This window comes from Oryzias latipes, chromosome 5, assembly GCF_002234675.1.
Source record: "Oryzias latipes chromosome 5, ASM223467v1".
Classification (NCBI taxonomy): domain Eukaryota; kingdom Metazoa; phylum Chordata; class Actinopteri; order Beloniformes; family Adrianichthyidae; genus Oryzias; species Oryzias latipes.
Genome location: NC_019863.2, coordinates 32920705 through 32944735, shown reverse-complemented (window position 1 = coordinate 32944735; position 24031 = coordinate 32920705). Strand labels below are relative to the sequence as shown.

The 24031-nt window shown below is 45.4% G+C and overlaps 1 protein-coding gene across 1 annotated transcript; it reads right to left on the bottom strand.

The window, feature by feature from the left end:
* Positions 1–656: 656 nt before the first annotated feature.
* LOC101175466 (serine/threonine-protein kinase 4) lies at positions 657–23896 on the bottom strand. Its single transcript, XM_004086196.4, has 11 exons — positions 23535–23896; positions 20681–20761; positions 19505–19633; positions 18352–18466; positions 16332–16496; positions 16003–16170; positions 15738–15875; positions 15478–15609; positions 14942–15152; positions 7785–7936; positions 657–2001 (listed from the first exon to the last, which is right to left on the bottom strand). Exons 1-11 carry the CDS (start codon positions 23576–23578, stop codon positions 1852–1854), a joined length of 1485 nt encoding a protein of 494 aa, XP_004086244.1. The 5' UTR covers positions 23579–23896; the 3' UTR covers positions 657–1851.
* Between the last annotated feature and the right edge of the window lie 135 nt (positions 23897–24031).

Below are 24031 nucleotides of genomic sequence, written 5' to 3'. Positions count from 1 at the left end.
GATGGAGCTCAGAGGACGGTTTAGTGCAACAAACAGGAAGTGAGAAGAAGCCTTACCGATGTCTGTGAGATCCAGGTAATGTCCTTCAGTGGGAAAATTCTGACCGACTCTAAAAACAAGCGTCCGCTTCCTGAAGACCGGACCTTCTCGATGCATGGAGGTTCTGGTCTCAGATGAAACTGGATCAGACTGAAGATGTTCTCGTCCATTCTGGGACGGCTTCAGAAGGTCGTCTTACGGCAGCGCCAGACGCTCATTTATCCTCTGTGACAATGCGCACGTGCATCTTCACACATGCGCACACACACACAATGCATGCACATGCACACACACAAACGGGAGATCAGATTTGGTAATTAAAAATTCATGGAAGTTCTTCTGAACTCGTGCAGGAAACCATGGAGGACGGGAGGCGTTCTGCGTTCGAGGATGAGGAGTCACTGCATCCTGTTCCAAACACGGATGAAGATGGAGGAGGAGCCACAACCCGACACGGCGAGCGATGGCGACCAGACTTCCTTAACATCTCAGATCAGCAACGTCTCCTCAGGTTCACATTTACTTCACCTGGTGATCAGCTGATCAACTTCCTGAAGAGTCCAGCGTCTCCCTCTGATGAAGGAGCCCTGCGTGACACTAGAAGACAGACTCGGAGCTGCACGGGTCCAGTTTTCTTTATTAAAGACAGCAAAGACAGAGGAATGCACCCCCCACCTGTAAGGCAGACACCGACTGCCGCGGCGGCGGTGAAGGTTCAGAACCGCGGCGGCAGATCAGCTGAAGTAGTTTCTCTAGATTGGGACTCTCAGCCTCCTCTTCTCTGAAGGCGGTTCTTTACTTCTCTCTTCCTACAGTCCGATCCAAAACCCCTAAAGAGCGCGCTCAGCAGGACCAGCCTCCCTTCAGGCCCGTCTGTAACAGACTTGTGGTCCAATGATAAATTAAACAAAGATTTTCAGATTTACAGCTTAAAGATTCCAGCTGAAAGGTTCTGTGCATCAGAACACCCCCCCTCCCCCCTGTATAGATGAAGATGAGCTCAGACCTTCATCAGTACCTGATCCTCTGGGAGTGTTCGTCAGCAGGAACCCTCCAGCTCATCTTCATTCAGAAACTATTCTACAGCCCTGAGGAGGTTTGGTGTCCTGAGAGGCGCGTCCCGTCGGCGGCGTGCGGCTCTGAACGGACCTTTGGGCGTGTTTGAAGGAATGTTGGAAGTTGAGCTGGTGGCGTTGGGGCTCAGAGAGCAGCATGCTGGCACCGTTCCAGAACGTTCTTTAAGTACTAAAGACAGACGACGGGGAACACTTCCCACACCAAGGCATAGTCAAGAACAGCAAACTCACTTTTGGTACATTCAATGATCCAAACTGAAAGTTCACTTGGACGTTAGAGTCCACCTGTGAGTTTCAGATCAGCGTTGAGGAAACTTCCATCCTTTACCATCAAGCTAAAATGTCTCCATAAACTCCACAAACACAAAGAAAAACGATTGCTCCATGACTGACCATGTAAACAGCAGAATCCTTTCCAGCATCACAAACCCGTTTAGACAGAAACAGCTGCTCATTCGGCGGGAAAAACCACGATCCAAAGCGTCTTTAGGCTGATCCGGCACAGATGAAGCAGATCAGCTGGTGGTCCATCAACCAGCACTTCCATGGTCATCAGCGGCGCACAGAAGAACACCAACAGCGCCGACCTCCTCAACGAGCTCGTGGAATCGAACCGGCTCTTCTAGCAGCCAGACTTATTAAATCAGCAGGTCGCGTCCCAAGTAGTTTTCAGAAGCACCCTCTTGGTGGTCCAGAGTGCGGGGGCTCCACACTCTGGGGCGGGTTCACGAGCCGCTCACTGCAGGCGCTTCTTGGCCTGGATGGCGTCCAGGATGGGCTGCCGCTTGGCCTGGTAGCGCTGGCGGATCTCCTCGATCTCCTGCTCCATCTGAGGGTCCAGAGAGGCCAGCCTCTTCCGCAGCTCCTCCACCGACCACGTCATCACCTGCACAAACACAGAGCGCCAGGCGTTTCTGGGGAGCGCCACATCGTTTGGGTGTGTGCTGCTGTGCCGGAGTGTCTGACCCGTTCACGTTTCTGCTCAGAGTTCAAACATGCTCATCTCCTCCACGGAGAAAAGCTTCTTCAGACATCAGCCTTTCAGTTTGTCCAGCCTGTTGCCATGACAACTTTCCCTTCATGTGGTGCTCCAACTCTAGGATGGCAGAAATGGCACGGCTCCTTACCGAAGCCAAATTCTGGAATCCTCAGGTTGATATAAATGATCCAGACAGCGAGCAAACACAGTAACAACTGCAGACCTCCTGTCTGCTACAGATGTGACTCTGAGGACTTTCTCCAGCCTCCTGCTGCTCTTCATCACTGAGACGCAGGTGAAAAGGTGTCAGGAAGGAGCTCAGGCTCCGCCCATGTGAGTGAAGAAGCTCACTTTAAAAATACCTCACTCATGACGACAGGAAGCCAGGGGCTGATAAGTCTCTGCTTTAGTGCCTTTTAGCAGCTGCTTTTACTGAGATGTGTTTAAACTCTCTGCCTGATAAGGACCTGGGGCCAGCTCAGCTTCTCCCCCCGGGGCCCTGCCCCTCCCAGCTATTACCAGCAAGCTATTTATTACCCACAATCGATACAGCTAAAATAACAGTCTGAGTCCACTACAGCGACCCGGAGCAGGAGCGTCCTGCCGCTGGACCACACTAGGGTCAAACAGGAACCCAAAGACAGAGGAGGAAACCAGAAGCAGACCAAGATCTATTCTGGAATATCGGGAGGTGTTAAGTTTGCTCTCAGCATTTTAACCCCCCTTTCCAGGGGGAGCAGCGGGCTGCACAGCAGGAACCATTCGGTGGTTTAACCCCCCCTAATCCAGCCCAAGTGTCAAGCAGGGAGGTGTCTGTCCCATTTCTGGTCTTTGGTATGACCCATTGACTGTCTATGAGACCTGGACTGAGTGACTCCTCCCCCTGACGTTCCAAACAGGAAGTGGCTCCTAGAAGCCAAAATCCCCTAGACTTCTGTAGAGAAGCGGCTGTTACTCCATTGTTCTGGTGGTCTTCTGGTTCTGGATCTGATACCTGATTTCCCCTCCTGAGCTTACAGCGCCATAACGAGCAGCACAGCTCAGGGGAACCTTCACCATCAGCTTCATCAGGCAGGACAGCGTGAGATCTTCCTCCAGAACCGAAGCAGGACTGGGTTCCACCAGAGAAGAACCTAACACTGGGGGCTGACAGCAGAACCTTTGGACCCTAGACAGTTTTATTCAGAACCACGAACAACAAGGTCCATTTTAACTGAGGAGGTCCGAGTCTTCAGTCACCGACTGGAACTTTTCCAGAGGAAGGATTCGAGTGGCAGGACGGGACAAAATAAATAAATGAGGGAGCATGGAGGATGAGAGCTGGAAAACAAGAAAATCACTTAGGGGAGGGTAAAAATAGATACCAGAAGAGGAGGAAAGTGAACTTAGGTGAGACGCTCCACGCCTGCCTCATGAAAAATGTAGGCTGCTGCTTTTATACCACATGCTCTCTGATGTTCTGCTGAACTTCAGCTCAAACCAGGATTACGCGGTAAATCAGGCAGGACAGGGGCCTTTTAAATACTCTGCCATCACGGCTAACCGTCACATCAGGGAGAAACCGCCGGTTCTGACGGCGACCGATACCAACTCCCCCGGAAACGAAACAATCAACTGATTCAACGAGGTTACCACACAGAAAGAAGAGCTTGATCCTCACATTTACACATCATATGGAAGAATTAATCCCACCAAAAGACGGATTTAAGTCACTTAAAAATCCGGTGCATCTCCTGACCGACGACCACTAAGCCGTCTCCTCCTGCGTTTGATCCTGCAGGCCGTTTCCGCACAGCGACAAGAAAATAACTCTGTTCTAAACTTCCTTTTGCTGTTACGCCATCATCTTTAAATTTCAAAAATGACCGAGTTGGAGGGAAAAACGTTCACACGGAAGCATCAATCAGGGAAAGGAGAAAGGGCTTCTCTGGTTTGACAGAAGCAAAACAGCGCAGACTTCAAAAAGTCTGAAAGGATACATTTACAAAAAAGAAAAAGGGTGTGAGAATTCCTGTGAAAAATTCCAAAGAAATTCTGAATGTTTTGACTGGTTGACATCTTTATTTGGCATCTAAAAACACTTCAGGAAAACGTTCTGCTGCTCCGTCAGGCTGAGGTAGCTTCAGCAGGATTTGCAACTTTTTAATGCTAAATGTCGGAGAGTGGGGGGTGGGGGGTCTCCGGCTGTACGACAGGCCTGAGAATAGATCAAACAGTGGGATGACCTCCACCAGAGCAGATGAGACGACATGCAGACGTTCCAGCTGCTTCATCTCCAGATGTAAAGACATGCACGGGTGGAGCATCTTTTCTGTCCCTTTCTCCCAGGATGGATCCCGGACGAGCCCCCGCAGGGTTCACACAGACAACCGCAGTCCCCAAAGAAACCGAGCAGGTCTTCAGACCGCAGGAGGAGCTCCAGGAGAACACATGGACACAAGGAGAAACTTCACAGGAGGAGGTCCTGGTCTGGATACAAACCGGACCACTGTGCCCCCCCCCCCCCCCCATTCCCCTCCCAACTCATTTAGTTCAAGTATAAAAAAATACAAGAGAAGACGTAAAATTAGAAATGTTTTTAGAGAAGACGTGAACTTTACTGGTAGCAGGATCACAGTTATTTTTGATCAAACCCTGACAGGACCCCCCCCCCTCACCCCCCTCCTCGATTAAAAATAGTTTCTGTTAAGAATTTGATCAAACCGGCTTCCACAACCAAATCCTGAGACTAGGCTGAGACAGAAAGGATGACAGACCTGCAGACGTGCTTTGTGTTTTAGCCTGTCAGATGAAAAAGGACAGGCGCAACACGCCACGAAGCCTCAAACACACAACGATGAAGGCGTACATCTGACACACACACTGCAAAAAAACAAAAACACGCTCTGGGAACGTGAACCACATTCCTAAACCTCAGTTATCTCAGCTTAGACTGAATAATGATGAACAGAAATCAGCCGTTTGAACAGAAACTGCTCCGTATGTTCCTGCAGGACGCTCAGAATAACCATCTCATACTTAAAGGTCACATGGTTAATATTTTATTTCCCCAGCAGTCAACTGCTGAGAGGAAACCAGACTAAAAAAGCTCCAACTTTCCTGGTTTAATAAATCCACCACATGTATGCGCAGATGACCAGAGCAGACAGACCAGTCATGAGGATCTAAACCTAAAATCCACCACATGTATGCGCAGATGGCCAAAGCAGACGGAACACAGTCATGAGGATCTAAACCAACAATCCACCACATGTTTGCGCAGACAACCAGAGCAGACGGACCAGTCATGAGGATCTAAACTTACAATCCACCACATGTATGCGCAGATGGCCAAAGCAGACGGACCAGTGATGAGGATCTAAACCTACAATCCACCACATGTATGCGCAGACGACCAGAGCAGACGGACCAGTCATGAGGATCGAAACCTACAATCCACCACATGTATGCGCAGACGACCAGAGCAGACGGACCAGTCATGAGGATCTAAACCTACAATCCACCACATGTATGCGCAGACGACCAGAGCAGACGGAATACAGTCATGAGGATCTAAACCTACAATCCACCACATGTATGCGCAGACGACCAGAGCAGATGGAACACAGTCATGAGGATCTAAACCTACAATCCACCACATGTATGCGCAGATGACCAGAGCAGACGGACCAGTCATGAGGATCGGAACCTACAATCCACCACATGTATGCGCAGATGACCAGAGCAGACGGACCAGTCATGAGGATCTAAACCTACAATCCACCACATGTATGCGCAGACGACCAGAGCAGATGGACCAGTCATGAGGATCTAAACCTACAATCCACCACATGTATGCGCAGACGGCCAAAGCAGACGGATCAGTCATGAGGATCTAAACCTACAATCCACCACATGTATGCGCAGATGGCCAAAGCAGACGGACCAGTCATGAGGATCTAAACCTACAATCCACCACATGTATGCGCAGATGGCCAAAGCAGACGGACCAGTCATGAGGATCTAAACCTACAATCCACCACATGTATGCGCAGACGACCAGAGCAGACGGACCAGTCATGAGGATGGAAACTTACAATCCACCACATGTATGCGCAGACGGCCAAAGCAGATGGACCAGTCATGAGGATCTAAACCTACAATCCACCACATGTATGCGCAGACGACCAGAACAGACGGACCAGTCATGAGGATGGAAACCTACAATCCACCACATGTATGCGCAGACGACCAGAGCAGACGGACCAGTCATGAGGATTTAAACCTACAATCCACCACATGTATGCGCAGACGACCAGAGCAGACGGACCAGTCATGAGGATTTAAACCTACAATCCACCACATGTATGCGCAGACGACCAGAGCAGACGGACCAGTCATGAGGATTTAAACCAGGGGTCGGGAACCTTTTTGGCCAAGAGAGCCATAAACGCCACATATTTTTAAATGTAATTTCCAAAGAGCCATACAATAATGTAGTGTCCCTTTCCCACACTGAGGCACGGAGACTTAACCTCTTTTAAGGTTCTTTATTCTGGTTACTGCAGACCGCAACGAACGCCGTACAATTAATTCAGCAACTCCTGAATCTCTCCCGCTGAGACGAGAGCGCTTCTCCCAACTTTATATTCCCCCCTCCCGCTCCAGCCCTCCCCTTTCCCTTATTTGGCCCATGGCTGAACCCCATTGGTCCAAACTAACAACAGGCTGAGCGACAGAACTGAGAGCCAATCAGATCTCTGCTTGATGCGTTTAATGAACTCCAGAACTTTTAACGCGGCCCAACAGCCAAGTTAAACTCAGTCCGCGACAATATGTTTAAAACTAAATATACAAGTGAATGTGTGCATTTGATGTAATTTCAACATTTTTAAAGTACAATAACTCTGTGGATTCTTTTTAATAACATTGTTATGCTGTTGCTAATAAATGATGAGTATTTCTCGTGGTAGTTTTGCTGATGGTCTAGTCTGGTTTACGTGGTGAGTTTCTGCTTCATGCAGGCGTTGAGACTTTAAACGGGATCTTAGGTTAGTATGAATGTTCTGCAGATGTGAGACGGACTGCTTACATGCAGACGCGGAGCCAAACACACAGTCACGCTTCAGTGAGTGACGGGCAGCGGGTTTTACGTTATTACAATCCCATTCACCTTGCTTTAGCCTCTGTCTATAAGATGTTGCCGGTGACATCTCCGCTCCAACGACAACACATGATCTTTGATCTATCGTAGCTCTCTGTCCGTTTGCGTGATTAACGTGAATCAGCTGATTTTGATACTGGGAAAAGCTACTTTTAAAAAAGTGTAGCACAATGGCACAAAGCTGCTTTTCTCCGCTTCAGATTCGACCAGAATTGCGTTAATTGTGGTTGAAGAGTTAAAGTAGTCCAGACACTGGAACTAAAGCTCCGGTGTTAAAGGGTTAACTTTAGTCCTCAGGAAAACTAACAATCCGGCCTACGTTGGTGGGTGGGTGTTTGCCAGTTTCTACTAGCTCTGGGGTTAAAGGTCACTCCGTGCAGTATTCATATATAGTCAATGGACGCTGCTTGTTGATTCTCTGAGGGACAAACTGGATGAAGGTGACTGAATAAAAGCCGTAGAAAATATGTTTCTACTGAACTCCAATACAACTCCACCCTTTTAAATCAACATCCCCATTAAAGCCACTTAAAGAAGGCAAACTTACCCCTTCCAGATCTCCATCTAGAGGCAGTTTGCGGTTGTCGGCGTGGTTTTCTCCTTTCCGCCCTCCATCGTTCTGGATGTTCGCCTCCTTCTCCTTCTGCTCAAAGTATTCCAGGAAGGAGGGCTTGACGGGCTGCATCGTCTCATCTCTCCCTGTCAATCAGAAGAACAATGTTTAGATGAAAACTGAAGATTATGGCGTGTTCGTGTTAACATGACTGGACCAAAAACAAGATTTAATAATAAACACCAGCGATTCAAAAGAAAGAATCAAAGCATCTGGAGCTTCTTCATAACTAACATTACACAAGGCAGCTTTGAAGATCTTTTTAGATTAGATTAGGGTTGAGAGCAGATGATTGAGCTCAGGAGAGACGTTTAACTTCAGAACCAAAACTGCAGACTTAATCTGGAACAAAAAATGAGAGGAATTCCAATGACATGAAAGGCAGGACATGGAGGTTTGGGATGACGTCAGCTCCAACCTCTGAATCTGTGGATCAGGGTAAAGGGTGGCAGACTCACCTCTGCTCACTACCTGCTGGAAAACGGCAGCTTTGGTGCAGAATGGAAATGTTGAGTGTTACTCTTGAGAGGAACTGTGTTTTTGAGAAGCTGCCTTCTCCTCATGCTGCCCGTTAAAACACTAAAGGACACATGAACCATCTTTAAGAGCCAGCAGCAGCAGCAGCAGCAGCAGCAGCACCAGCAGCAGCAGCACCAGCACCAGCACTCAAGCATCCTTTCATTCCTGTAATGCAGCATGCAGAGCTGCATTTCACATTACATTAACTGTAGGTAACTCGAGCTACATCGATTTGACTGTAAACCTTAGCGCTGCTCTTTCACAAGACGCTGTTTACTTACAGAAGTTTCATGTGAACGTGGCTTCAAACAGGAAGTTTGAAAGTGTTGACAGACCACACTTTCTACAGAATCCGTTCAGGAAGAACCAGAAAAAGTGTCTTTATGACTTTTTTCACAGAAAAAGACCATTAACAAACTGTTTCCAAAATGTGTCTTAGATCTACATAAACTGCTCATCAGGCTGCTGCTGCGGTGAGCAACACTGAACCATTTCAACCGTCATTTCAACCGTAAACCTGTAAATCTGTCCTGTTGAACCATGTGGCTGCAGGTCAAGAAGGTCCAGTGTGAAAGACTCGGACACTTACATGTGAGATTTTCTAAAGCCACTAATGTGTTTGTTCTGCATTTACTGCCAAAGAACCCCTAAATTCACGCTCAGAGCTTTTTTGTTTTTAAAGAAACATCCCTTTAAAATCTGCAGGCTGTTTCAGGTGTCAGACGTCCAACGCAGAAATATTGTAGGGAGAACCTAATTTTACCAAACACAAACCATTGGACTGTTCCCCAGGATGTTCCAGCATAAGAAAATGTTTATGTCAAAGTAATAATCTGATATAATCTGATCTGGAAGCCAAACGACGACGAATGATGGTTGACCAGAGGATGGAAATGAAAGTGTCTTTACTGAACCTAAAGCAGCAAATCAGCCAGAGCTTCCTGTGAATTCATGGCTTTAATAACAAACGCCGTTAGACGTACTAAAGCCGCCAAGCCAACAAGAACTACGTGACAGAAACAGGCATCTTGACATGTGGACATTTTTGCGGCTAGCAGGTGTGTTGATAATATTTGAGTGTGTGTGAACAGGCCCCGCCCTTTTTGTACTACATTTGAACCTTACCGTAATGATAAACAACCAGTAAACCTGCCTGCTCTATGCTGCTTCATGGTCTTATCCCCCTTCCCCTCCTACTATCACCCTCCTTCCCCCCCTCTCTCTATCGTCCCTCTCTCTTCTTCCCCTCTTTCCTTTTCCGTCCGGTCCAACACCAAAGATTTTCAAACATGATTGAAATTAATAAAGTTTGGCCTCAATTACAAAAGGGGTTTATTCAGACATACCTTTGGTTTGTCTGAAGATGAATAACCCCTCTTGTTAAAGTAAAATATGTCCAACACAAGAGGCCCTCAGCTCTCATCTGTTTGCCTAGCTGTTGGACAGGACAAGTTAAAAAAAAAAAAAAAAAAAAAAAAAAAAAAAAAAAAAAAAAGAAACAGGCATCTGTGCTCTGAGGCAGGGGAACTCAAGAGTTAACCTGCAGTCCTTTACATTAAATCTAAATAAAACCGGAACTACTGATGTGGTTTTGAACGAACCCATTTTTGATTAGTCAAGATTGTTTTGAATAAAACCGTTCCTGCCGTCATCCAGCCGCATCAGTCTGAGGGAACCAGAGCAAAACGGTTTACGATGATAAATCTATTCAGACAAGAACAAACCTGTAAAACCCAGAATTGCTGACAGCTTGAATGGATTGTGGGCTAGAGGCTCATTGTGTGTCAAATGGAAAAAGAACTCCTCGGTCTGACACAATTGATGCTGCATGAAGATAACTGGTCCAGCGCTCCTCAAAAACCATGGAAGGTTGGTTACGGTCAGACTAAACGAGGAGGAAATCCTGAAGGGATCACAGTTTTCCCAATACGGAGATCTCTCGATCAGACACCAGCAGGCCGGCCTGCAAAAATCTGAACGCAAGTGTTCTAAACAAAGTGTTGTGAGGTATTAAAAGAGTTATGGGAACAATTATCTGACCACTCAAAGAAAAGTTCCAACCGAGCCGATCTGTGTCCTGCTACGTTTGCTATGCTGGCCTGGGGTGGGTGTGTGTGGGTGTGTGTGTGTGTGGGTGGGTGTGTGTGTGTGTGTGCGTGCGTGTTATCAGTTTCATCTACATCAAGTCAAGTTTAGGTTTTAAAAGACAAGCAGGTTTAGACCAGCTTCTCCCCATTTGAGGGAAATGGGGAGAAGCTGGTCCTCAGCCAGCAGGAGCATGCTGGGAACTTTTGTTTGATGCATTTATTTTCCATAAATAATTCCCGCCTCATTAAAGCTGCTTTCCTCTTTTCTGTGCATCCTGCTGAAGCTCGGCACATGGAAGTGAGGCTGTTGGATCTTTTTCAGCAGCAGACGCTGTGATGTGGGAGTGAAACGTGTCTAAACGAAGCCTCTTCTTCCTGAAATGCTTGGAGCAGCTTCTGCTGCAGCAGGTAAATGACTCCCAGAAGAAAAGGGATTCCTGCCACTGCTAGTGTCCTGCTGACATCCCATTATTTCTCTGCTGACACGGTGGTGCTCGTCTGTCTGCAGGACTTCTGGACAAAATGCATCGTCACAGCAGATAAATCACAACAGGAAGTTGACACCAGCCGTTGTCTTTGAGTTAAAAGTTTCTGTTTCTGGGATTTGGAAGAAGTCCTGTTGGGTCACATTCATTAAAGCACTGATGGTGTTCTGTTGGAACGTGGTTTAAACTTAGAACCAGATATAGTTCAGAGTAGAATGGACTGCATCGAGGCCGCCATGTGCAAATAAAATACAGCAATCAGCTGTTGGATGAGAAAACATGGTGCAAGGATCGAACAGAAACCTCCCAAAAAGCTCATGTTTGAGGGTAAAGTTGAATCCCTTTAATGAAAATGTTGTTTTTGGCGTTTTTATCGTGTTCTTGTAGCTATTTTCTCATGATGGATCTAAGGCTAAAACTGCATGTCGGAGGATTTCTTTATTCAAATCACGGTGAATCAGGAGCAGACGAAAAAATGCCGTTTGACAAGGCTCTCAGTTGTGACGTAAAAGCAGCGATGGGCGGGGTCAAAGTCTTCCTGCTCCGCCCCTTTCTGATCCTCCCCCTGCAGACCAACAGATCCCTGAACGCCTTTGTTTTCCTGGACTGAGCTGGAATCTGGATCAGAACTGGACGGATGGATCTGATGTTGCTGCTGTTTCTGTTGCACTGCTAATGTCAAAATAGGGGTGTGAGGGGCTGTAAGCTAGCAGGAGACCCCACAAACAAAATCATGGGATATAAGTGGAGGCTTACTTCTGAGTAGTAATAAAAAATAAATAAAATCAGATTTTAAAATAATAAATATCACACAAAGCTGGCGTGAATAGAAGATGTTGAGGTTCTGATGGTTCTGAGGAAGTCCACATTTCCTTCAAGACGTTCTTTGGTTCAGATATGGTACCACGAGGTCCAGCTGGAGAACGGGCTTCATTTGCTCAAAGGGAACGTTAGTGCACCTTTCAAAAGAGAAGGCTCCAATGATTACTGGGGTGAGTTTGGATTAATGCTTGATTTGCAGGAATTAATAGGCTTTCTATTTTTCAGAGCCACTGGAGAGAATCAATGTCTGATTGAATACTTCACCCGAATCCTGCAGGATCCACCGGGCTTCAGACCACAGTCATTAGTGCCACATACACACAGACTTTCTTGATCAGTCGTTAAAAGACAAACAGATGAAGCGCTCCCACACTCAAACGTATGACTGCAGGATATCTGAGCTCTAATGACATTAAGAAGTCTGAATGTTCCTGCGTTAATGCAGTTTAAACTGTCGGCAGAGAAGATCCATACTAACTCAATAGTAGGACATCAGAGAGAGGACACTGTGTGTGTGTGTGTGTGTGTGTGTGTGTACTTTAGAGTGAGAGTGGTGCAGATTCATGAGACATCAGAAAACCGCCAGCTTGAAATCTGGCGTGCTCACATCCAGAGTGCTGAAGGCGTCCGGCGAGCGAGGTGTGGCGTCTCCTCCCATCACCAACATGAGTATGTCTCAGCTCTGCATGAGTTTGATGATCGCTGGTCAGAGGAGCAGCTCTGTTCTGTTGGTGCTGCTAAATGCCATAAAGCTCCTCTGGCTCAAACTAAGCTGTGAATGCAGAGTAGGAGTTGAGATTTTACAGCATCAACTTTCACAGCAGCTTTGTTTTCATCAGGGGAGCTCTGTGGCAGCAACATACTCCCACTGCACTCTCCTTTGCTGCTCATATATTCCTGCTAAACACATCCTGGTCTTTTGTTTTCCACTCATTAGAATGACTCAAAGAAAGGTGGTCCTGGGAGGATAGAATTACATCATGAAGCTAATAACTCAGTCCTATAACCTGAACGTTTCTTTAGTCCTGCAGTCTCTTCATAGAGTCATCGTTTCCTTATAAGGGCAAACATTAAAGACGCCCACAGACAGCTTTAATGAACTTAGTCCAACCTAAATTGAAACTCCTCCCATAGCTCCCACCATCACACAATTCAGAAAAGAGCAATCCACGAGACGGCTTCTCTGTTTGCATCTGCATTTTTCAGAATTACTGCCACATTAAAGAGTTATAGAACATGATTACACCACAAGCTACTCAAGCAGGTCTTTGGGGCAGATCTGTGCAGCCGATGGGTGAAAAGCGCCACCTAGTGGCTGGAAGGAAGCTCATCGCCACGTTGTGTTGTGACGTGTGATTGGGATTTAAGGGATTATGAGGAAGACTTCAGCATCACTGCACCTCCTGGTTCTAAAGGTTTAACAGTCCAGAACTTTCTGCAGGAACCTGCTTTCTAGACCAGTGTTTTTCAACCTTTTCTGAGCCACGGCACACTTTAACCTTAAAAAAAATCCCGCGGCACACCAGCATCCAAAAATTAAAAAAAAAAAGGAGAAACTCATGGTCTGTATTGATCTACAGTCCCTCCACAATCTCACATGCATTTTTGAGATAATTGTTGCAGAAAAAGCTGGAAGCTGCAGCTGTTTCTTTTTCTAAAAAATGCAATAAAAGATAAGTTAGAAGATTTAAAAACAGTTTGATGTGTGTTCGTTGGTTTCAAGACGTTTAACAACAGATCTCCGTATGCGCTGTCACTCTCACAACCCCATGCATCATGGGAGATGTAGTGCATAAAACGGCCGGAGATCGGTTTTCGGAGCTTCATTGTTTTGTTCACTTGTTCCACGGTCTGACACTGGATTCTGTGCAAAGCTACAGCGCTAAAGACGAGGTTTAGCTGCTATTTTTGTTAGAACTGAGCGACTTTACGAGCTAAATCGGGACAAGGAAGTGAAGACTTTAAGCACTTCTGATTGGTCAGACTGATGACATGTGATTAAGCTCCCCAAGAATGATTGGTGGAGACAGTTAAAGGGGCGGGACTTTTCCAAAATATAGCCGAAGGTGCAGCTGAATCGCGGTACCTTATCAAAATGTCTTTAATAAAATAAAATAAACGCAAAGAAAAAGTATTTTATGATCTTTTATATTCCTAACTCCTCAGTGTTTTATCAGGGCCTGTTTGGATGAACACAGAGCTGAAATCATGGAGATGGTAATTGTTTTTAGATCAGTTAATGAGGACAATTTCCCACGGCACACTTGACCATCTCTCACGGCACACTAGTGTGCCGCGGCACACTGGTTGAAAAACACTGTTCTAGACTACATGTGGTGCTCACCGGAAAAAAAAACAATGCGAGGAAGACTGCATCCAAACACAAACAAAAAAAGACGAGTTTTGATTTAGATCAAGTGCAGTTTTTCCAGAAAAAAGCTGCTGTCTGACAGAATTCATCCTTTGACATGAATATTCAGCCTCTGTTCAGGTCAAATCACCAGTGTTGCTGATTTAGAAATGAACATTTAAAGAATGAATCCATGTTTAATAAACTTCTGTGTAAATAAAACATGATTTGACGAGACCACCGCCTTGTTCCTCATCGGCTGTTCTGTTAGCAGCTTCAAAAACACAAACACGGCTGTGAGAAGCATCAGAGAACACACGTGGTCTGCTGAAACCTCTGTTCAAAGCTGCTGCATCGCCCATAATGCACTGCAACCACAGCTCACATTAACCTGAGGTGTGCCCCGTTCACAGCACCTGTTCAGAAGAGGTGGACGCACCTGTGACACTCTTCTGACGGTCCAGAGACGGGTTTAAGGAAACCTTGAAAACAGCAGCTGGACCAGAATGAACAAAGAAGAAGCAAACGGACTCAGATCCGCTCAGCCTGATGAGGAGGTCCACATCACCATCTGGTGTGCTTACCGCTGATGAAGGAGCTCCACAGGAACACGTCATGTGGAGGCGGCACACCACAGACTGAATAAGCACTAAATGTTTAAATTCTCATGTTTTCCTGACATTAGTTTTGCTCTGCAGCAAAGTTGGTCTCAACAAAAACACCGTCAGTTTGACCGCCAGTCACAGCAAAGACTCCCCCCATCTCAGAAAAAGGTTGAAGCAACAGTGAAACACGGTGGTGGTAGTGTGGTAGTGTGGACACCCTTACGTTTCATAGTCCCACATTCCTCCTCGTCTTCCTCGTCAGAGTTGATGACCATGGTTCCGAGCTGTGACTGCATGGTTCCCGTGTCCTCGTGCTCGATCATGGTCCGACACGTGTCACTCAGAGATCTCGCTAAAGAGCCGGCAGCTCGGATGGTTCCGGAGTCGCCTGTTCCGGCCCGCACCATGGTCCCTTGGTCCACTTCGTCCTCATCCTGAAACAGCCAGGCAGAGGCCGGGGGTTCAATTCCCTTCAATAATAATGCTGACAATAAAACCTTTTAAGGGATCAATCAGTGAGTTTGATGATCTGAAGGAAGTGATTCAAATGGTGGGGGCTTCTAAAGTGATGCTGAGCATTTCTACTAGTTTATATACGGACTAATCCTGCCGCAGGATGCAGGGCAGAGCTGGAATTATTGGCTGGACGTCGTTGGAAGAGAGACGATCCCTTTCCATCACGATCAGCTGTGGACTGAAGGTTTTTCAGCCTCGTCTTCAGCGCTCAATGACCTCGTGACCCCACGTTCAGCAGCTTACAGAGTTGTCCTCGTCCTCCGCTTCCTGCTCCCTCTGCAGCGCCTCCTCTTGTTTCTTCAGTTTAATCTCCATGGCATCGGTGATCATGGATTTCAGGACGGAGTTGGGTTTGGCTGACTTGATGAATGGATGCTGCAGAGGGAAAGAAGAAGAACAAAACCAAGTCTCAGAGGATTAAACCAACTTTCCTTTGGTGCAGCTAAAAGAGCTGGAACCTGCAGGGATTCTGCTCCCAAAGAGAAACTGCTGCAGGCGTCTACCTGTAACAACTGTGTGGCCGTGGCCCGGTTCTCTGGATTCTTCACCAGACACTGGCTGACAAAGTCTCTGAAGTTTTCAGACCACAGATCCGGGTTCCTAAAGGTTGGAGGCGGGTTGGTGGGAATCATAAAGATCGCCTGCAGGAGGAAACAAAGTGAACAGCTCACATAGGGAGGAACAGAAATCCTATCAAAATGTGTTTCCGTACATTGGGACTGGAAGAGTCGCCGTCTGCTGTCACAGAGCTTTTCAGTAAGAACTCACCCTCATGGGGTGTATGTCAGCATATGGCGGCTTGCCCTCCGCCATCTCTATAGCTGTGATTCCCAGGGACCAGATATCTGCCACACAGTTGTAACCAATCTCCTGTATGACCTCTGGAGCCATCCAGAACGGCGTGCCGATCACGGTGTTTCGCTTTGCCATGGTGTCCTGAGGAGAGGAGCTTTGGTGTTTAGTTACGTGGCTGAAGGATTTCAGGCCTCAGCTTTGACAGATCCTGCCTGTCCGTGCTGTCTGCAGCTTTCAGTCATCTTCATTAGTGTTTCTACCAGGTTGAATGAAGAGAACTCCATAAGAGGTCTGCTCCTCACCGTTAGCTGCCCAGCAACTCCAAAGTCGGCCAGTTTGGCCTGGCCCTCGGCGTTCAGCAGGATGTTCCCCGCTTTGATGTCTCTGTGGATCTTCCTCATGAAGTGGAGGTACTCCAGCCCTTTCAGGGTGGAGTGCACCACAGTGGCGATCTCCTCTTCTGAAAGCTTCACAGCACAAGAAGCGATGAGGAGGATGAAGGACACAGCCTTGTGTTCGGCAGGGCTGCTATCACCAATAACTTCCTGAATCGATTCCACTCACGATTTTTTCAATCCACTCCATTCGATTCCATTTTAAATTTAAACAGTTTAGACATTTAGACAGGTTAGCCTACAAATATAATAATCTATATTTGTTTTGAAGATATTTACATGAACCTGATACATTTCACCAAATGTATTGGTGAAATGATAAACATCATACAGCGTTACATGAATTCTCCAAAGGTGAAGCTCCAACATTATGGTCTGCCTCTCCTGGAGGGGGTTTCAGTTTGGCCCCTAGGTGGCACTAGCGCTACAACATTACACTTTAATCCTACAAAAACCGTGCTTTAGACCACAAATGGTTACTTTAAAGAAAACAGTTTCCTCAGTTAACGCCTGCGTGTTTATCAAGCTGTTCATTTAGTCAGCCATGTATATGTAGGACGACCGAGCGTTAGCCGTCCTATGGGAAATTCCATTATAGGTTAGCTTTAAGCTAACAGACTTTGACTTTTGCTGCTGTTATGTGTTGGATCACGGAAAAAGAAAAGCATAAAAGATTGATCTCTACTCTTATGGATCGATTATTTATTATTAAGCTTGGATCGATTCAGATCGATTAATCAAATTGATCAACTCAGGCCTAGTGTTCAGCTCAGTTACTTCCTTTGCTCTTTTATATGCTCTGACATGAAAGGAGTCAAAATAAGCGGGAGACGAATGAAAGCTTGTTAAATTACCGGTAGTACAATTATTGTCTCTGACCATTGCCCTGCTTTTTAACAGTTCATATAGACAGAAAAAAGAGAAATACTTAACTTAATACTTAATAATACTTAAGTATTATTAAGTATTAATACTTAATACTTAATACTTTGTGGGGGTTGACGTTAGGACTGGTAACTACGGAAACTGTGAAGGAACAAATGAAAACCACAATTAAAAGATTCATTAAAGGAAACCAGAAATGAGAAGTTAACCCCAAAAAGCAGAGCTAAAAGCAGGTTTGAGAGGAAATATAATTGCTATTGCATCTGCACAAAATAAGAAAAAAAAGGATAAGTACAACCAGGAAGTGGCAATCAGAAATGATTTAGAAAAGCAGCACAAGCAAAGTCCCTCCCAAACTATCCAACAACAAATTCAAACAGAAATAAATGATATTCTAATGAAATCATTAGCAAGACGACTAAGAAAACAACCTAATGACTCAATAAGCAGCATCAGAAATCCTAAAACAGACACATTAACAGAAGATCAAGAGGAAGTATTAATTATTTTCTACAAAGATTTATATTCTAGCAAGTGTAGACAACAGCTTTCTTCACTTGATCTACCATAAATAGGAGAAGTGCAAAACAAGGAATTACAATAAGAAATTAAGAAAGTAGAAATGAGATATGCCATTGGAAAACTACAGACCTGCAAGGCACCAGGTAGTGAGAACGTATAGGGTATAAGTTTGAAAGTGACCCATCACCTTTACTCCTGTCATGCCTTATTGGACGGTAAAAGAAGGATGTTCAGAAGATCGTGGTTCAGTTTTCATAAACAAACCAAAAACACAGACTAGATTCAATATTCTCTGAGTCGATATGAGAATCCTGGAGCAGATTTAGTTATGGTTGTTTCCATAGCGATGTCCTGTTCGTGACAAGATCAAGAGATTTGAGGATTTTCATTTAATAGATGCTTCAACTTTGCTTGAGCAGAAAAACCAAAGTCCCATTGAAGCCTGGGGGGGGGGGGGGGGGTCAAACGGATGGGTGTGTCCATGTTTGAACAGTGTGTGCCTCAGTGTGTATTGCGTTACCGTCTTGTTGCGTATCCGGATGATATCGGAGACGGACCCGGCTCCGCAGTATTCCATGACGATCCACAGGTCGCTGTTCTTAAAGTAGCTGCCGTAGTATCGCACTACATGAGGGCTGAAAACACAGCTTTCTGTTCACTAAAGTCATGTGTTACCGTTACACGTTACTCTGTGCGGAAATCATGTTAGGCCTTTCTAATCAGTCATTGAGTCAAATCTTTATTTTACGTGTTCCGTGTGGGTCATAAATGACTTCCTGTCTTTGGATTCTCTGGATGTGGAAAAACAACAGTGGTGAACTTTAGGAAACTAACATGTGAATGGATTTGACATTCATTCTAGTTTACTTGTTGGTTTGGACACAGATTTCATTAACTTGATGATCTGGAAGAAATCCAAGAATCTGGAAAACTGTTCAGTAGCAGGAATTTCTGTCTGAGTCTCACTGCTGGAAGTTTGGATGAAGAGGATCTGGATTCACTTTAGGACAGAGAGTTGGATTGAATTGGATCTTTCTAAATGAACAAATATCTACTAGGGATCAGATCATCAGCCACAAATTAAGATGTGAATCAAACTGCTGTTAAACTGAATCATAACACCTGGTATTCTTGATCATTATTCATCATTTAGTTCTCCATGCCTCTGTTTGGTGCAGTGATTCATGTATTGTCCCTCTTTCCCCTCCTGGGGAGTGGGAGTGCTTCCAGACTCCAGTTGGTTCATCCATGCTCCTGTTCCTGACCGAGTACCTCGTCTCTTGCTCCTGCTCCTACACCTGGCTGTGGTTCCTGTCTCTGGCTCGACTCGCGCCCCTGACTGTCCCCCCAACTTCAACTGAATGAAGCTCGTCTGCTGGACTTTATATATGTAGTTGTAGATTTAGATAAGTTAATTCTTCTCTATGTCACAAACAGAATCCGTCATCTGTCTGTGGTCTGTCTCTCTGAACACTTTCAAATGTGGACTCAAACGTCCAGAAAGGCTTCAGTGTTAGAAACACAGATTTGGTGTGTCTGGTGTTTGTGCGTCTACTGTTGGGTTTCTGCAGTGCAGACTGTGCTGCTATATGGAGACATTGTAAAAAAATGTGTTTTTGCTCAGGCTGCCTCAGAAAAGCAGATGTGGCTTCTTCTGGCCACAGAACACAAACCTGTTGCACTGCTGCATGATGGAGATCTCCTTGATGATCTCTTGGAGATCAGACTCTACAGGAACCTGCTTGATGGCAACAATCTCTCCGGTTTCTTTATAGTTGGCCTTAAACACACAACCGTACGACCTGCAGGGACAGAAGTTCAGTCAAACTCTGACGGCGTCACGTTTTCACTCAGATGGATTTCTGACTACGTCTCCATTGAGGGTGCAACGATTCATCAACTTAATCCATTAATATTCCTACAATCCAATCGAGTTCATCTGCCTGAGGAAATTGAATCGACCAATACAATTAAAAGAATCCTTTCAAAATAAATGAAATTGATTATAAATCGACATTAGAAAATACCATTTAGATTAAGGTACAGTTGGTTTATGTGACTCTAAGGTAAAAACGACCAAGGGCAGGGATGTCCAGTTTAGTTTAGTCAGTTTGTTAGTTCATTTAAGTAATTTTCTATTGAACTCTATGTATTCATGATCCTTTTTGATTGAATGTTTAACTTACGATTACCGGCACGAAGCCCATTGAGACGTCTGTTGTTGTGAATTTGCGCTATAGAAATAAAATTGAATTGAATTGGTTACTACGGAAGTTGAAGAACGTTGAATTGATCCCAAACGTCTGGGAGGATCTATTAGACAAAGAAAGACTTTCTGCAAGACACCAAAGTCAGGAACTATTCTGGAAACAGGATTTTGTTTATTTCGCTCAGAAATCAATGTCAACATGGATGCCATGAAGCAGGAGAATATCTTTAAATAAATGTGAGTCTGAGAGCGTTGGTGTGGTTCACACCCAGCTGGTTTTGTGTGGTCAGCTCATAACATCAGAAGCCCCTGTAGGACCGTTCTGCCTCCTTCACCAACGACAGGAAATACAGAAAACTGATCTACAGTCTGCTGAAAATTAGCTTCCATGGAAAAAGGATGAATATGGAGTCTCTGCAGCAGCTGACGACACACACGCTGTCAATCAGCCACTCAGAACAGGAAGAGCGTTGAGAAACAGGAAATGAAGATGCATGGGGGGGGTGATGAATGAATGGGCAGAAACACAGACAGACGCTTGCATAATGAGATTAAAGTTGAAATGTATGAAATGAAAAACACACATTCAAAAGACGGCTTTGGTCGTGAGCATCACTCTGGCTTTGACTGAAGGACTCACCCTTCTCCCAGCTTCTCCAGGACATCGAACACTTCCTCCGGCTGTTTGGTCAGGCTGTCCTCGCTCAGCTTCTTCAGCTGCCTGCAAGAACACCAGGATGTTGGTAAAGACGCGTGCCGGAGTCCAGCAACGGAGCCGACGTGCCACCGCTGCAGAAGAAGGCTCTCGCTTCCTCAAGAGTTCAAGGCTTCTGCTGAAGCTTTGCTTTAATAACAGAAAATCTGTAACCAAGACCTTCAGACAGAAACTAAGAACAAATCTTCTAAAACGTAGATTACTTGTCAAAAAGTGAGTTACTTTTAAAACATTGAAGCTTATTGTTATATTTAAATAGTTCTAAGATCTAAATGTGTTTTTCTGCTGAGTTTTATTCATTCCTTGTATTTTTTTTACTTTTACTATCAAAAGTTTTAAGTTTAATAAAGATTAAAATGTCAGAAAAACTGTTTTATGTTGGAATAAATCATTTTTGTTGATCTTCGTGAGAAAAAGCCTCTGAAAGCCCCATCTGAGCCACTTCTTCTGTGAAGAACTCCAAAAGCTCTTTTCAAATTTGAAGTCTGGAGACAAAATATCTTCAGACATAAATACATCGATCTGCTTTTTGGAGAACTGCAGGAAGGCAGCGGTCAAAATCTCCAGACGTCATAGTCCGGCTGCAGCTCTGTGACCTGAGAAGGTGCAGGTGCTGCCAGAGCTCTGCACAGGTAACCGCCCCCCCGTCAGGTGTGTCTGAGGCTAACGAGTGCTTTTAGGCTAGCTGGATGTAAAAGTGGAACCCGAGTGCTGCTTCGGTTTCTCAACATTTTCTCTGAAAAACATCACTTCACCAAACAGAAGAATTAAATGTTACATGAGGGCAGCGCTGCTGTCTTTTTTCTTGAATCTCCCATGAAGTTAGTTTTCAGGTCTCTAATAAATGATGAACTTTGACTTTAGAGTAAAAATCTGACCTGAGATCTGTTCCGAAGAGACAAACTAGACCAGTGAAAATACAAACTCTCCAAAAATGTGGTCAACATCACCTGATTCACGATGATCCAGTATTCACAAGGTTTGTTTTTTTCCATTAAATCCTCATTTCAAAGGTGCACTTGTGTTGAATAATATCACTTACAGTTATAAAAGTGAAATACCAACAAAATAAGAGAAGCTACAAGTGTTGAAAAAATACTTTTAGACCACTTCTTAAACTGTGAATGTGATGGTTTGAAGTTATTCTTTGTGTTTAGCAGAGGGGAAACTGTGTAAATGATGCAACAAAGTTAGTATGACGTTGTGAACTACAGCCGAGATGTGGTCCTGAAACGTAGCACATCCCATAATCAGTCCACAGCGCTGTATTCTATTGCAAACAAAGAGAGCTGCTTTTACGATAGAATGGATCTTCATTTTTCTTCGTTTAAAAAAAGCCAGTAATGCGCTCAGGAATCAACTAAAGCCTCAAATGAAGCCCATCGAGACGACTGTTGTGGTGATTTTGAGCTATGCAAATAAATTGAATTGAATTGAACTACAGTGAGTTAGGATAAACAGAGCCAATGACTGTATCTTCGTCACTTTCTTGGCATATTTTACACAAAAAAAACTTTTCAGTAATTGGCTTCAGAGAGAACTTCGAAAGTAAAAATGTAGGTAAAACTTATTCATTCATTCAGAAATCCAGGTAAACGTCTCACAAAAGTGTAGCTCCACGCCCTGCTCTTTCAGGCTGAGAGGACTGGATGACAACAGAGCGTTAGAGTCACATCACTCAGATAAGCAGACAGAATAGGAACTCTTGACTTCCTGCTGTCAAACAACAACCGCTTTGACCTTCATAACCAGTTCCTACAGCGCACAATAAACCTCACCGAGATCGCTCGCTAGTCACCAGAGCGCCGAAGTCTAACATCCCGACAGAAAAATATCTGGCATCAGTGAACAGTTTTAAATTTTATCAAGACACCAGCAGCAGAAATGAGCCGACTCCTGGCAAAGACTGTCACTCATAAAGCGAAAGGAAACGTGGAGATGAACTCAAACAGCCACTGTTACAGTTTTCTAAAGCGCTGGCAGAGAAACCACCTTTTTAGCCAGAAGAGAACAGCACAAACCCAACAGGTGAGGAACCAACAGAACCTCACCTGAGCAAATGACAAACACAATGACCCAAAGCCCGCATGAAGGAAAGAACAGAACACACAAAGGGGAGTGTCTGCTGTTGGTGAGGTCACTTAAGGTCAGGCTCCTCTGCAGGCAGCAGATGCTTCTGGATGCTGCTGTCAGTGTAAAAAATGATGCTTCAGAATGACGGACAACCTAAAACACTCTGGAAACAGACATGAGTCTGGCAGAGAAGACGAAGAAAAGTCTTCATTTGTTGTTCTAGAAAGTTTTTCTGCCCAGAATGTAAAACTTGTGCTGCCACTCTCGTGGATTAAACCATTTTCTTTATATAATTATATATGGGGTTATCTCCTTAAGTTGTAGTTATTTTGATCGGTGAAGACTCACTGACTGAACTAACGTGTCAACAATCGTCGGGGGGAGGGGGGGTTCAACAGTGCCACAACTCAGGTGGGACCAGGAGGAAAGTTCTGCTCCGCGATCAGAATGTGAGGTTCGTTTCAGAGTGGAGCGGACCGCCTGTTAACGTCAGCTGAATCTCAGAGCAGAACCGCAAACGGTGGAAACCAGAAACACCGCGAGGCGGAAGTTTTCAACAAATGGAAACTTTTACGGAGAGAACCGAGCGAACCCGAGTACGCGCTGCTTAGGAAACTGCTCATCAAACTACGACAGCAGGTCAACATAAGCGCGCGCGCACCAACAACATGCTAATACCGCGAAAAGACATTTCCTTGGGTTTTACCTGCGAGGGTTGTTCCTCATCTGTACTTTCTGCGTGTTCTCCATGCTCCCCGCAAACTCTCCCGAATGTACTCCGGACGTAAACGGCCTCCCAGCTCACTGGAGCGGCTCTGCTACCTGGCTAGCAGGCGCTAACCCGCTCCGAATGACGGCGGCGTTCCCGCTGCTGCTTCCCGCTAGCCGTGAAACCCGCGCGCTCCGGTGTTCATGCCGCTGAAACGGCTTCCTGCGATAAAGAGGCCTTAAGCGGCCGCGGTGTCCCCGCCGCCGGGTACATCTTCCTCCTGTCCGGACAACTTCAGACTTGTTTGACAGGCGCTGGAACTCTCGCGCCTCCCGGAAGTGAGGAGAGCAACCGGAAGTGGGCGGACCTGTCGTATCCGCCAAAATAGAAGAAGCGGAATCGAATGAGTTTTTTTCTTCTTCTCGGGTTTTAACGGAACCCTGAATGACCAGTTTATCCCAAAGTTTAAATATTCACAATTCATTGATATTTAT